We start from the raw sequence: 13,442 nt of genomic DNA, 5'->3' as shown, positions 1-13,442 counted from the left end.
CTTTGTCAAGTGGTATTGTAATCATCTAATATGATCGATTGAAGTTTCATCGATGGAAGCTAATGATTATTTTCTTTTATTGTCAAAGGTCTCAAAGAATTTTTTATCTAGGTTCAATATAGACTGGAAAAATCTTGAGCTCTAAATGCTTTGAACAATCTTATAATTACTAAAACAAAGCCATGATGAAAGCGACAAGGAAGGAAAAGTGATAGCAATCACACAGTTTTTACAGTTATATAAGAAGCCTGCACAGAAATATAAATGGGAATAATAATAACAACAACAACAACCACCACCACCTTAGCAACTCTTAGGTTCTTGGTTAGGACTTGAACTGTTAAGTTTTTACAAGTCCCACTGTAAATCAAATTGAAGATTAAATCAACAACAACAACAACAACAATAATAGAATAACAGGATTGGAAGGGATCTTGGAAGTTATCTTGTCCAACCATCTGCTCAAGCAGGAGAGTCTACATCATTTTAAAGAAATGGCTGTCCAGTCCCTTCCTGAAAGCCCCAATAATGGGACATCTACAACTTCTGAAGGCAAGTCATTCCACTGGTTGATTGTTCTCATTGTTAGGAAATTTCTCCTTAGTTCTAGTTTACTTCTCTCCTTGCTTAATTTCTGTCCATTGATTCCTGCCTTGAAAAACACTAATTGGTAATTCCAGCAATACCTCCCAACTCCCAGATGCTTCCTATTTCTATAGGCAAGTCTCACTAACTATACTTCAGTTGCCTCTATGCATTTAATTATATCCAAAAGAATTTAGTTTTCAATTATTACATTCACCGCAAGCAACAAAATAAAGGCACATTTGTTTACCTATAGCACGATATATAATAAATATTCTCTACTAGAGACTCTTACGTCTGAACCGAAAAAATATTGATCACTCTTATTTGTAAAACATAAACTGCAAAACAGCTGCTCTGCAGTCTGACAGAGAACAAGGCAAAAGAATTATGCAGCCCAACTGTCATGAGTAGCCAGTATTCTTTATAAATCAGACAGGTTCAGTGTAAAAAAACATGATAAATACTTCTGTGGGAAACCAAAACAACCCCATTTCACTGAAGACACCAACAGCTTAATAGGGTACTGACAACATAAGAGCCATACTTGATGAAATTTCTAAGGTTGTAATTTGCACATATTAGAAGACTGCTGAAGATTGATACAAACTGTTATAATCTGTTACTGGCCAATTTCGAGCCTGAGATTGGCTTGGTGCTCTTGATGGCACATCTAGTGAAGAGGTTTATGGGCTACATGTGGCCTTCCAAGTCATTTAATTATTATCTGGGGCTGCTTAAGGGAAGAAAGGAGGAACAAAGGTCTCTCTAGTGGACAAAAGTGGAAAACACAATAAGCAAACCAGCTATATTGGGAAGGGAAGGGAAGGGAGGGAGGGAGGAAGGAAAGAATGAGCAAACAAAAATGGTATGGAAGAAAGTTTTTCTGATTAACCAGGATAGAGAAGAAAAAGAAAAGCAGTATTTTAGCAATACTGGGAGGATGATGGGGGAAGAAAGGAGAATACAGGTAGTCTTCAACTTACAACAGTTAGTTTAGTGGCTGCTCAAAGTTACAATGGCATTGAGAAAAGTGGATTATGACTGGTTTTCACACACCTTTGCAGCATCCCCATGGTCATGTGATAAAAATTCAGCTGCTTAGTAACTGGTTCATATTTATGACAGTTGTAGTATCCCAGGGTCTTGTGATCTCCTTTTGTGACCTTCTGACAAGAAAAGTCTACGGGGAAGCCAGATTCACTTAAAAATCAGGTTACTAACTAATCAGCTGCAATGATTTACTTAATAGTTGCACCAAGAAAAGTTGTAAAATGGGGCAAAACTCACTTAACAACAGAAATATTAAGGTCAACAACAATAGTTGTGGTCAAAAGTCAAAGACTACCTGTTCTGTAGGGAGAACAAGGCAGACAGGAACTGAGGCAAGGCAGGTTGAAGCTAACACAACCTTTATTAACAGTATAACACAGCAAAATGTAAGGCAAACCTCGACCTGGCAAACAGCAACATTTGACAGCTGACAGCCCTTTTTATACTAGAGCTGTCAGGCGCTGAACCAATAGAATGGCTGCCTTCTCCCGCCAGCTGGCTGCTCACGTGTCAACCAATCAGGGGCCGGCAATGATAGTCCTCCCAGTTAGCACATGCGTAGTCAGCCAAATATGCTGGCCGGCGTCAGCTCCGCCCAGATCGCCTTAGCTCAGGGGCAGTGGCCAAAGGAGGAGCCACTGGTGGAGAGTCCTGTGGAACATCAGAAGACTGCGCAGCTGAGTCAGCAGGAAACTTAACCGCCACGGGACTGACCGGATTCTCAGGTAAGCTTGGCGACAAGAATGCATCGGTGGTGGATGTTGTATGCGGCTCTGTCTGCGCTGGAGCAGCCTCTGTCGATGTTAGTTCCCCGGGGCAGGATTGGGCCTGCACCAGGTGTTGGTCTGCTGCGCTGGTGGCTTGCCGTCTGAGCTGGTTGAAGTGTCGGTGCCACATTCGCCCGTCACTGAGCTGGACCTTATAAGAGTAGGGTCCAGTTTGTTGCATGATTTGTCCAGGAAGCCACCTTGGTTTGGCCCCATAGTTTTGGGCGTAGACTGGGTCTCCCATATTAAAGGCCCGTGTGGAGTTGCCTGCAAGGGGGCTTTTCTCTGGTGCATAACCAGAGTGTAGCCAGTCCAAGGTTGTCCGGAGCCAATGACCCATAAGCCTTTCTGCAGGACTTTGCTTGGTGATTGGGCACGGGATTGTATGCTGTGCTAGGAGGTATTGGGACAGTTTGTCGTGCCAATTCCCTGGCCCCAGGTGGCCCAATGCCTCCTTAGCTGACCGGACAGTTCGTTCTGCCAGTCCATTTCCAGCCGGGTGGAAGGGGGCCGTCGGGGCGTGTCATATGCCATGCTGGCCTAAAAAAATCTGGAAGGGTGCCGACGTGAACTGGGGCCCATTGTCAGTTACCACCACGTCGGGCAACCCATGGGTCACGAATAGCCTCCCCAGCACCCTAATTATGGCCTCCAAAGTGGTGGATGGCATGAATGCCAGCTCCACCCACTTTGAGTAGGCATCTATGAGGACCAAGAAGTTCTGCCCTAAGAACGGGCCGGCGAAATCCAATGGACTCGTGCCCATGGAGCCTGGGGCATGTCTCATTCCCTGATGGACACAGAAGGGGGAGCCGATCTAGATTGCTGGCACTGCTGGCAGATGGCTACCCAGTTTTCTATTTCCAGGTCAATCTTGGGCCACTACAGCCTTCATGCGCTGCCCGGGTGAGCAGTGTGCAGGCAACTTAAAATTGGCGACCTAAGCTTTGGGGAAGCTACCACCCTATTGCCCCATAACAGGCACCTGTTAAGGATGGACAGCTCATGCTGCCATATATAATAGGGGTGAAACTCAGGATCTACTGGCCCCTGTGTCCACCCCCTGCGCACCCAGTCCAAAACTTGGGCCAATATGGAGTCTGTGGCAGAGAGCCTGGCAATATCCCAAGCGGATACTGGCATGGCCAACTCTTCAATTAAGAGGACCAAAACTGTAGGAGCAGGGTCCAAAACAGGCGCTGGCAGAGGGCAGCGACTGAGGGCATCAGCGTGCCCCAAGTTTTTTCCTGGCCTATATTGCAGCTGATAATTATATACCGCTAGAAAGACTGGACATCTGGACATTCTTGGAGACAAAATCTGAGGAGTCTGGCAATCCCCCGCCAGAAGACCCAAGAGGGGTTTATGGTCGGTCACTAAGTGAAAAAAACAACCATAAACATAATCGTGAAACCACTTTACCTCTGCTACAGAAGCTAGTGCCTCCTTATCCAGCTAACTGTAATTTCTTTCAGCTGCTGAGAGCGTGCGCAAATAATAGGCAATTGGGGCTTCTGAGCCATTAGGTAGGATGTGACTCAGAACAGCCCCAATGCCATAAGGCGATGCATCGCACACCAAAGTTAATGGGAAGCGATCACTGTATTACACTAATAAAGATTTGGATGTAAGGACATCCTTAACTGCCCTAAAGGCTTGGGCTTCCTTAGACCCCCAATGCCAGGGCGTCTTGGAGTCCAGGAGCCTATGAAGAGGCTTTGCCAAAGACGTCTTATGGGGTATATCTTATGGGTAGGCTTAGTCAGGGACGCATGGCTGATAGCCCAATGAGGGTGCTGCTGGTCACCTGCGATGGCAAAGCAGTCTTCGCAGTGTTTGGGAAGGCTTTTTACAGATTGTATAGACAGGGAGCGCTCCAGAGGTGGGTCAGCAATTGGCATGGACGCTCTGCAGACCTTGGCTAAATGTTCTTTCCTGTCACACCGACAACATATTGCGGCTTTGAACCTGCAGACTGACCTTGCATGGTTCCCACCACAACTCAGGAAACCTGCCTGAGGTAAAAAATCACCCTGAGTCTGTTTTTTCCTGGTGGCCAGTTTGAGGTGGCTAATCTCTTCTTCCTCATCCGAGAAGTCTTCTTTGTTGTCTTCTTCGTGGTGGACAGCATGGCCCTTTCTGGCATGGGTGGCCGGTAGCAGAAATCTCTGAATTTCTGCGGTGGATTTGTCCGACATTTCATATGCCATGGCTTCATCCACAGCTGCCTGAAGGCTCAGCTCTTTTCGTGCCAGCAAGTGTTGCTGAAGTCTGAGGTCTTTGATACCACAAACCAGCTGTTCTAACAGGGCATCATCCAGCACAGGAAAGTCACAGTGTAGGGCCGCTGTTCTAAAGGAAGCCATGTAATCGCTCACAGATTCCCCTTCTCTCTGGGTCCTCTGCCTAAACGCATAATGTCTGGCTATGCGTGAGGGAGTTGGAGAGTAATGATTTTTAAGTTTCTCCAAAAGAGTTTCCCAAGGCATCGAATGGACAGATTGAGGGGCTGCTAAAGCCCTCGCTGTTCCAAACATCTCATGGCCACATGCGCTAAGAAAATATCCTCTTTTACGGCCACTGGACAAACCAGTAAAGTTGTTTGCCTCCAGGAAGCACTCGAACCGCTCGAGGTAGGCGTCCCATGTTTCAGTGGCCGGGCTGTATACCGTGAATGCTGGTAGATTAGCCATCCTTAGAAGGATGGAACTTGAGGAATGAGCCTTGGTGCAACTTCTCATCGCCTGTGACTTGAGGCAGCTCTTACTTGTGACTTCGCTTTTCCTTTACCTCAGTCCTGATCCCATTCTCGTCACCAGTGTTCTGTAGGGAGAATGAGGCAGACAGGAACTGAGGCAAGGCAGGTTGAAGCGAACACAACCTTTATTAACAGTATAACACGGCAAAATGTAAGGCAAACTTCAACCTGGCAAACAGCAACATTTGACATCTGACAGCCCTTTTTATACTAGAGCTGTCAGATGCTGAACCAATAGAATAGCTGCATTCTCCCGCCAGCTGGCTGCTCGCGTCTCAACCAATCAGGGGCCAGCAATGTTAGTCAATGGTGTCGTAGCCTCGAGGACTTAACACTACCTGTAAAAGAAACTTTGTTTTGCGGAAGATAAAATAATATCCCTGCATTTTTTAAGTGGGATGTGGGGAGAGATTTTGTTTAGATTTTTATTATTTAAGAATAACCAGACATTATATATCAGAATAAAGGAGTAAAATAACATAATTGTTTATTTGTCCAGCATTCTGAGACTCTGCATGCCTTGCTCAGCCTGGTATGGTCCCAAACTGACGACACTTACACACCCATTGTGCTACTTGTGTACACATTGTTGGTCAGATTTCAAAGATTTTCATGTACTTTCAAGTCTTTAGAATCCAGATTTTTTTCCTTCTGAAGTAATAAATGGCAGGTTTGCTTTGTAGCATGGGACGTGGTGGCTCAGTGGCTAAGAAGCTGAGCTTGTCGATCAGAAAAGTCAGCAGTTCGGCGGTTGAAATCCCTAGTGCCGTGTAACAGTGTGAGCTCCTGTTACTTGTCCCAGCTTCTGCCAACCTAGCAGTTTGAAAGCATGTAAAAATGCAAGTAGAAATAAAAGGACCACCTTTGGTGGGAAGGTAACAGCGTTCTGTGCGCCTTCAGCATTTAGTCATGCCAGCCACATGATCATGGAGACGCCTTCGGACAACACTGGCTCTTCAGCTTTGAAACGAAGATAAGCACCGCCCCCTAGAGTCAGGAACCACCAGCATATATGTGCGAGGGGAACCTTTAGCTTTACTTGCTTTGTGGCCTTGTGGAGGTGAAAAAAAATTACATCAATAGCTCAGGAACTATTGGTTTTCACCATACAAGGTTCCACCACTATAGTTACATAGTTCAAACTAATTGTATAGAATGAAAAGCTGAAAAACTTAGGAAAGTGTAATGTTCAGACAGCTATCCTTTCTTCGTCTGTTTACAATATAACAAACCTTTTAACAGATCACTGTGACATTACTTAAAGTTAGCAAAATTGTCTGCCAGATGCTGGCTACTGATTAATTTGTTTTAAGTTCAGCCAAGAGGGGGGGGGGGAAGTGCAGTGGGTGGTGCAGCAAAAATATGCACAATCAACAAATGAGCAAAGATTTCCTGTCATCTTGGGAATGAAATTGATTGGTACAGCCATTTCCTGTACATAATCTAAAACCAGTCACAACAACTGCAAACCAGGAACATTCTTGGAGATAAAGTTGATGGTAGAGGCTGGGGCTTTTCTTTGCAGCATGCCAACTTCCCATTTTTGTCCGTTGAAATAATTTTAAAATAATATTTTAAAAAAGACACAGGGAGGGCAGGAAAACTAATGGGTACCATGAGCACGGCCAGCAGGACATTGTGTCTAGTTCTATGCTGGGTGTTACATAAGGGGGTGAATCCTTTAAAATTAATTTAATTACGTGTCTGCTTTCAATGCTACTTTTTGTTAAGATAGAAATATTTGCAAAAACTGGCATACATGATAATAACAGGTAATAAACATGTTGGATATATTAATGGTACTGTATCACTAATAATTTTTTCTAACAGAAATACAACTATAATAAAGGATCTTTCTCCCTTGTTTGAAAAATCCTACATCTGCATGCTTGTGGGCATTAAACTTTTCATTGCCTTGGGGTAAAGCAGGTAGTTAAAAGGGACAACGCTGTGACATTGTCTCTGCATGCCTGGATTTAATGAAACACTTGCAGTGGTTGTCTTTGCAAGATATGCTAGGGCGAGGCTAAGCAGTCAGGCTCATGAGCATATGCTACCCACATTAACCTCAGTTATAAGCTTTCTGTTTTGTGTGAAATCCCTGCAACCATCCTTTTGGATTTATGCAAAATGCAATTTAACATCTTCTCTATGAATAAGCTAACATGATGGCTATTCTGGATACAGATAATGATAAACCTAAGCATAGGTTATGCTAAATAACTATGTATAATATTTGAGGGAAAGAGGAGCTCCAAACATAATTACTTAGAAAACACTTTAAAATACTGTTCTCAAAAAAATATTAAATTAAAATCCGTTTTTGGGATCATCGCAACCCTCTGCTTAAAACAGTTGTTATTGGCATTTCCCTGAAAGCAACAGCTAAGAGTTATATTAAGCACAAGAAAGCATATTCATCTCAACACAATAGAGTAAATTTATCCTCCAAATCCATGCAAAGCTGTATATTTCAGTCAGGAAATTCCAAAACCTTTCCTGTACATGTATTAGGGTCTCAGGCCTATGCTATCATCCACAAACACTGGCTCGGTTTCATTATTTGGTTTGCAAAAAGCAACACAATGCTTAATGTCAAGCAATTGCTTTTAGCAGAATACTGGATGGAAAAGCAGGAAATGTTTAATAATTATTCTATTATATATAGCACAAGTGGTGATACATACACCAGCAATCCTGCTGCACTTGATTAAAAAATGGAATTCTGGAGAGGTTAAAGGCAGTAGATACCAAGAATCTTTTTCTCGTAGAAATATTTTTTAAAATGGTTATAGCTGAATGATGATCATTTCAATTCTTATAGCAGCTTGTTACAAATAATTTATGTGAAGGCAATCCAGTGTACAGTATATTTACACAGTTTTGCAACGTATACTTTTCCAGGCTAAATTTCTTCTATTTGTGCTATATAAAATTAATACGATTGATATAAAGACAATATAGTCTTTATATATACTATATATATATATAAATGGCAAGCACATAAAAAGGTTAAATTCAATTAGATAATCAATTGGAATGAGTCTTTCTGCCCCTAAGGCTTAAAGCAGGGGTGTCCAAACTTGGGAACTTTAAGACTTGTGGACTTCAACTCCCAGAATTCCCCAGCCAGCTATGCTGGCTGGGGAATTCTGGGAGTTGAAGTCCACAAGTCTTAAAGTTCCCAAGTTTGGACACCCCTGGCTTAAAGGCTGTTAAACTGGCTGCAATGAAATTTCCCTGGATTTTTTTTTTTTTTAAGCAGCAAAATAGAGCATCTTTTCCAGGCATAGCAAACTCCTTTCTATAGATACTGTAACTTTAGACTGAACAGGTCTTCACCTTCTAAAACTTGACACCTTTATAGGAAGGTTCATGAGAATGAATTGCCAGATTGAATGGGAATATTGTCACCAGCGTGCTGTAAACATTGCTCAGTTAGGAAGGCTCTGGTCAGAATTCTTGTTCTGTAACTTGAACCTTTGTTTGATAAATTTTAAAATTCTGGGCCCATATAGACCTTAGTTGTTTGTTTCGAGGTCAGTTTGTGGCTGCAAAATCCTGACAGGGATGGAGCCAAAGGAATTTGTTGAAATATTATAAACAGCATCCTTTAACTGTAATACTTCAGAATGAAATATAAGTACATGCTTGTCATCCTTCCACTCGTAGCAGCATAGTCCTTTTGTCATTTTAGTTACAACAGGATCAGGATTGTTAATGTTTTAATAAATTAATTGTTTTGCTCGCCATAATTTATCTTTCATGAAAATGGTATATTCATATTTGTTTGTTTATGCCTGAGGTCATCCTAATAATTTGCCCAATTTTTTTATTTATATAAAACTCCCTATACTCAGAAATTGATTCATAGCTGTTGCATTTTGATGAGTTCCAGTGATACATTGCTGTGAAGTCCAGATAGGAAGCAGCTTATAAATGAGAGTAATGGAGAAGTTTGGTTGATATTTTCTCAGTGGAAAATGATAACTGAATGCATCTTTAATCGATAATTTTCTCTCTAAGTAGAAACAGATCTGGTTATGTTTTCTATTTCTTCAGCACCATTTGCTACTTTAACATCTCTAAGAAAAAAGTCTTCTTTTGAAGGGGTTTTCTATTTAAAGTCGTTCCTGTCCAAAGCCAACTAAAAATTAAGGAGAACAGGGATCTTGAAGATGCCTTCATCAATATCTTAACAGCAGAATGAGCGAGAGGTATGTACACTAGCTGGTCTTTCCAATACTAATATTAAATTTAAAGAGAAAATTTAGAGAAATAACTACTTTATGAAAATTTACCTCCTCTTTTCTGATTTATTTTTGGTACTGCTTTTATTTCCTTTTTTTCCCTGATGTGTTAGCAGATGAAAACATACTAAAGAAAACACACAAAACTCGACACAAAATAAATGTTTCTATCATGGGAATCTGTGGATATCTTTTGCCTCTTGGAGGATTAACTTCACAGTTAAAGACAACTGTGTCTTTAAACTATACTTTTGTATAGATCCCCCCAAAAGACCATTTGGTTTCAAGAGTTAATAGCAGGTGAAATGGACTCAGTTGTACACATTCATAACCATCTTGTTGCCACTACAAGCTCTCAATAAATATAATGTGTGACAAACACAACTATATTTCCCATTTTCCATCTTTCATTCTTGTCCATTCTTGTTCTTTGGAAAGTGGGGGACACTTAACTATTGTCTTCATAATAAGTTAATTTCTCTTATTGCAAAGATATGGTGGGAGGTAACCTGCCTAATTGGTCTGGTCCATAAGATGGTTTATGAAAATACTATGCTAATACTTTTATACAGCCTGGAATATTGAAAGATAAATAGATAGGCTACTGAGCTGTTCAGAGAACATTTGTAGACCATCCTTTTCCCATTGAGTGCTCTCCAAATGTGTTGAGATGTTAATTGGGAATTCTGGAGATTGTCACACCAACATATCTAAAAGAGCACAAGGCTAGAAAAGCTGATTTTGATCTACTGTGGGAAGAAATGAATGCCTACCAATAAAAACTGTACAAACCTATCTTCCCAGATGAACACAAACAATGATTTGTTCTAAATAGAAAGCTAAATTGACACCAGGAGCCATACTATCACTTTAAACTCCTCTTTATAAATCCACATCGTAGCTCAGAGAGACTTGCTTCTTGCTTCCTGGTGATCAATGTACCTGAAAACACCATAGAGAATATGCATGTTGAAAAAAATGGAGGACCCCCCCCCCCCCATTCTAAAGAAATCATGTAAAACCTTGTATGTGAGGGAATGACCTAATGTAACATCTGCACATTTCTGTCTGGGAACTTAAGGGAAAGTTAATTGCATCTTCCATTCTTATAGCTCATAAATGAAATAGGAAATGGATTGACAATGTTTTCTCTCCTCTAGATGTCACTGCTCATCAAGAAATCACATTAAATGTGAGTCATATAGAGCAAAATATTTCTGCTACAAGCTGATTCGGGGAAGCAATGATCATCGTAGCATCAGTTTATCTCTGATATGGGTTAAGAACACTGCCTTACTTTGCATTGCTACCACATAAATCTTAAGGGGATATACAGTATTTGCACTCTCCAAGCTAAGCATCATTGAACTATAGACCGTACAGTATTCACTGATTTAGATGTGAATGTTTTCTGTTCTTGCCTTTCATATTTAAATGAGGGCCTTTTAGGGAAACAATGGAAACAATTCCCACAACACACACACCCTTATACAATATATACTATTTACACTACTTATATATTACTACTCATTTAAGGTAACATAAATATTTTAAGACAATGATTCTATCTCAACCATTCTTTTAAAAATGCTTAAATCAATATTCATAACACAGGCAACTTTTTTTTTAGCTTTTGTCACCTAGGAAGCATATGGGGTTTGCATATTCACCACCTTTGTGGGCAAACTTTACTAGAACCATGTGGTCGACGTTACTAGCTTTCTGAAACTATCCTCCCATCTCCAATTTGCCTTGGCCTTCTCTGCATTGAAAGGCAGACTTGAAAATATATATATTTTTAAAAAAACGAGTATACAGCCAGTACCATTTTTATTTTCTAAAACCACCTACAGAAATTGGAGGCATTCTTAGAAATAAAATGACACTTAAGGTTGATGCTTTGATTTAGGAACATGCCAAATCCATATTCTCCATTTTTACTGAAAGAAATCCTAAAAATAATAAAAGGTACATAGAGCACAGAGATTTATCAGTAAAAAGGACGGGATCTGCAGACCCACAGGTATGTCAAGTTGCTTTCCTGCCTTACAGAGAGAGAATAATAAACTCTGTCCTACCTTTCTTGTAGCCCCACTGGTTTCATTTTGAAAGGTGATGGATTGGCAGAAAGTGGAGGCCTGATCTCAGTGGTACATTGTCCATGGGGATCAACGACAACATTTAGTATTTTATGGGTCTGTTCAGGTTGGACCATTCTGTTTGCTGTCTTATATTCAGATGGAGTTCTTTGTAGAGGGACGGAAGAAAGGTGTATTTCCTGTTTTTTGTTCTTATCCTGTCTCACAGAAAATTGTATTTTTTCTTTCACTCGATATAAAACCTATTCATAACAGAGAAAATAGATGCTTTTACCTTAAATTCTGAAAAAAACACCACATATTGGATTATGAATGAATAGATTAGATACTAACACGATAAATAACCAATAGGCATGGAGAGCATCAGCAATAATAAAAAAACATTTTCCTACAGATTATTGAATGGATTTCTTCTCTTGGGTTTCTAGCATAATATTTCACAACAGGATTTATTGGGTTGCTTTTGTCAGGGGGACAACAAAATTGTACTGGGAAATAATTGAACGAGCAACTATCGAAAATAGACTAATGTTAGGCTACATTGTATCAATCCCTTTTTCAAAATATAGTATGGCAAAGGAAATAATAAATGTTGAAGTGAATTAAAAGAAAAGAGAGTTCTGGCTATAAAAGAAAATCAATAAGTAGAGATCCTTGCCTATAGTAATAATTAAAAAAAAAACCTTAACCAATAAAATCAATTCAATAATGCAAAGTAAACACAATGTGCTTCTTTAAATAAAAGTCTGAAGAAAAAAACTAGTTACTCAGGGGAATATAATAGTTAAAAAATTAGGCCAGGATGAGGAAGAACCCAGATTGAAGCTCTCAGCTGACCATGGATTGTCTTTGGCTGAGAGAATGTGACAAGTACAACCTAATTCACTTTTTGGGTTGTCTTAATAAACAGAGCAATTGTTTACTTCTAATTGTCTGAATTGTCAAACTGAGTTAATAACAATAAATAGGAATATAATAATAATTGAATAGGCACAAAATAGCAACCAGTGGTGATAATAATCTACACCCCACCTATGGGACAGGAAATTATTATATAAGTGAAAGCCAACATACCACAACTAAGCATGAATGAACAGAAAGCAATACATTATCCATTAAAGAAATAGAAAAGAAAGAAGCTGCTGGTTAAAATGGGGGGGGGGGGGAGTCATTCACAGGTGGGCCCTGCAGTAATGTTTGAAAATTAAAAATGGACATCCATCATTACTTAAGTCCAGAAAAACAGATGGAAACGTAAGTTGAAAAGCCTGGAATATTACGGCTGACCAAAGCAAAAAGCAAACCATGTGGAATCTAATAAAAATCGTGTAAATGAACATCTGATTATTTGACTTGATGTATTAGGGTTTACCAGTCAGAGGACAACTGTTAGAAACTATTCTATCATTCAGCATATAAACCACAGGAAATTGCACTAGTCATAATGCATTATTATTCTATACATATTTACAATGACTTTCTCACTCTTCATTTTCCTGAAAGCATCCATAGTTACTCCAAGAAGGACACCATGGGAGGTGGGACAATTGATTAAAAAATGCATCATTACATTCTGATGCAAAACCTATGAATTATGCACTTGAATGTGACATAGGAAAGCAAGTGCCAAAAAGTAATTTGTGTTGTGATTTCATCATACATGTCTTCATGTTGCAATTAGCAGCAAATGCCTAAACAAACATTGTAGCACTTTGTGTTTTTAAAAATTAGCCAGCTAAGGACCAAATAAGCTTATTAGGGCATGCTTAGCTAAATGTATAACTGGGTGTGAAAATGGATTCTGTGTATGATTCCCCCCCCCCTTCCAATCCAGCTGCTGTGGTTCACCAAAAATCAATTTGTTGTTCAATAGAAGAATGGAAAATTTGGATTCAGTCCATACTTTACTCCGCCTCCCCTCCAATTACTA

General features: G+C 40.1%; 1 protein-coding gene across 1 annotated transcript in view; it reads right to left on the bottom strand.

Annotated features, from left to right (window-relative positions):
- The window catches only part of PTPRR (protein tyrosine phosphatase receptor type R), a 96,149-nt gene that overhangs the window by 27,845 nt on the left and 54,862 nt on the right, over positions 1–13,442 (bottom strand). Inside the window, exon 6 of the mRNA XM_081956876.1 lies at positions 11,492–11,754. Within this exon, the coding sequence (XP_081813002.1) occupies positions 11,492–11,754 (263 nt within the window). The remainder of the gene's footprint in view (positions 1–11,491; positions 11,755–13,442) is intronic.

This window comes from Natrix helvetica (assembly GCF_964273705.1).
Source record: "Natrix helvetica genome assembly, chromosome: 6".
Lineage (NCBI taxonomy): Eukaryota > Metazoa > Chordata > Lepidosauria > Squamata > Natricidae > Natrix > Natrix helvetica.
The sequence above is the reverse complement of the archived record's forward strand: the minus strand, read 5'-3'. Positions and strand labels throughout refer to the sequence as shown.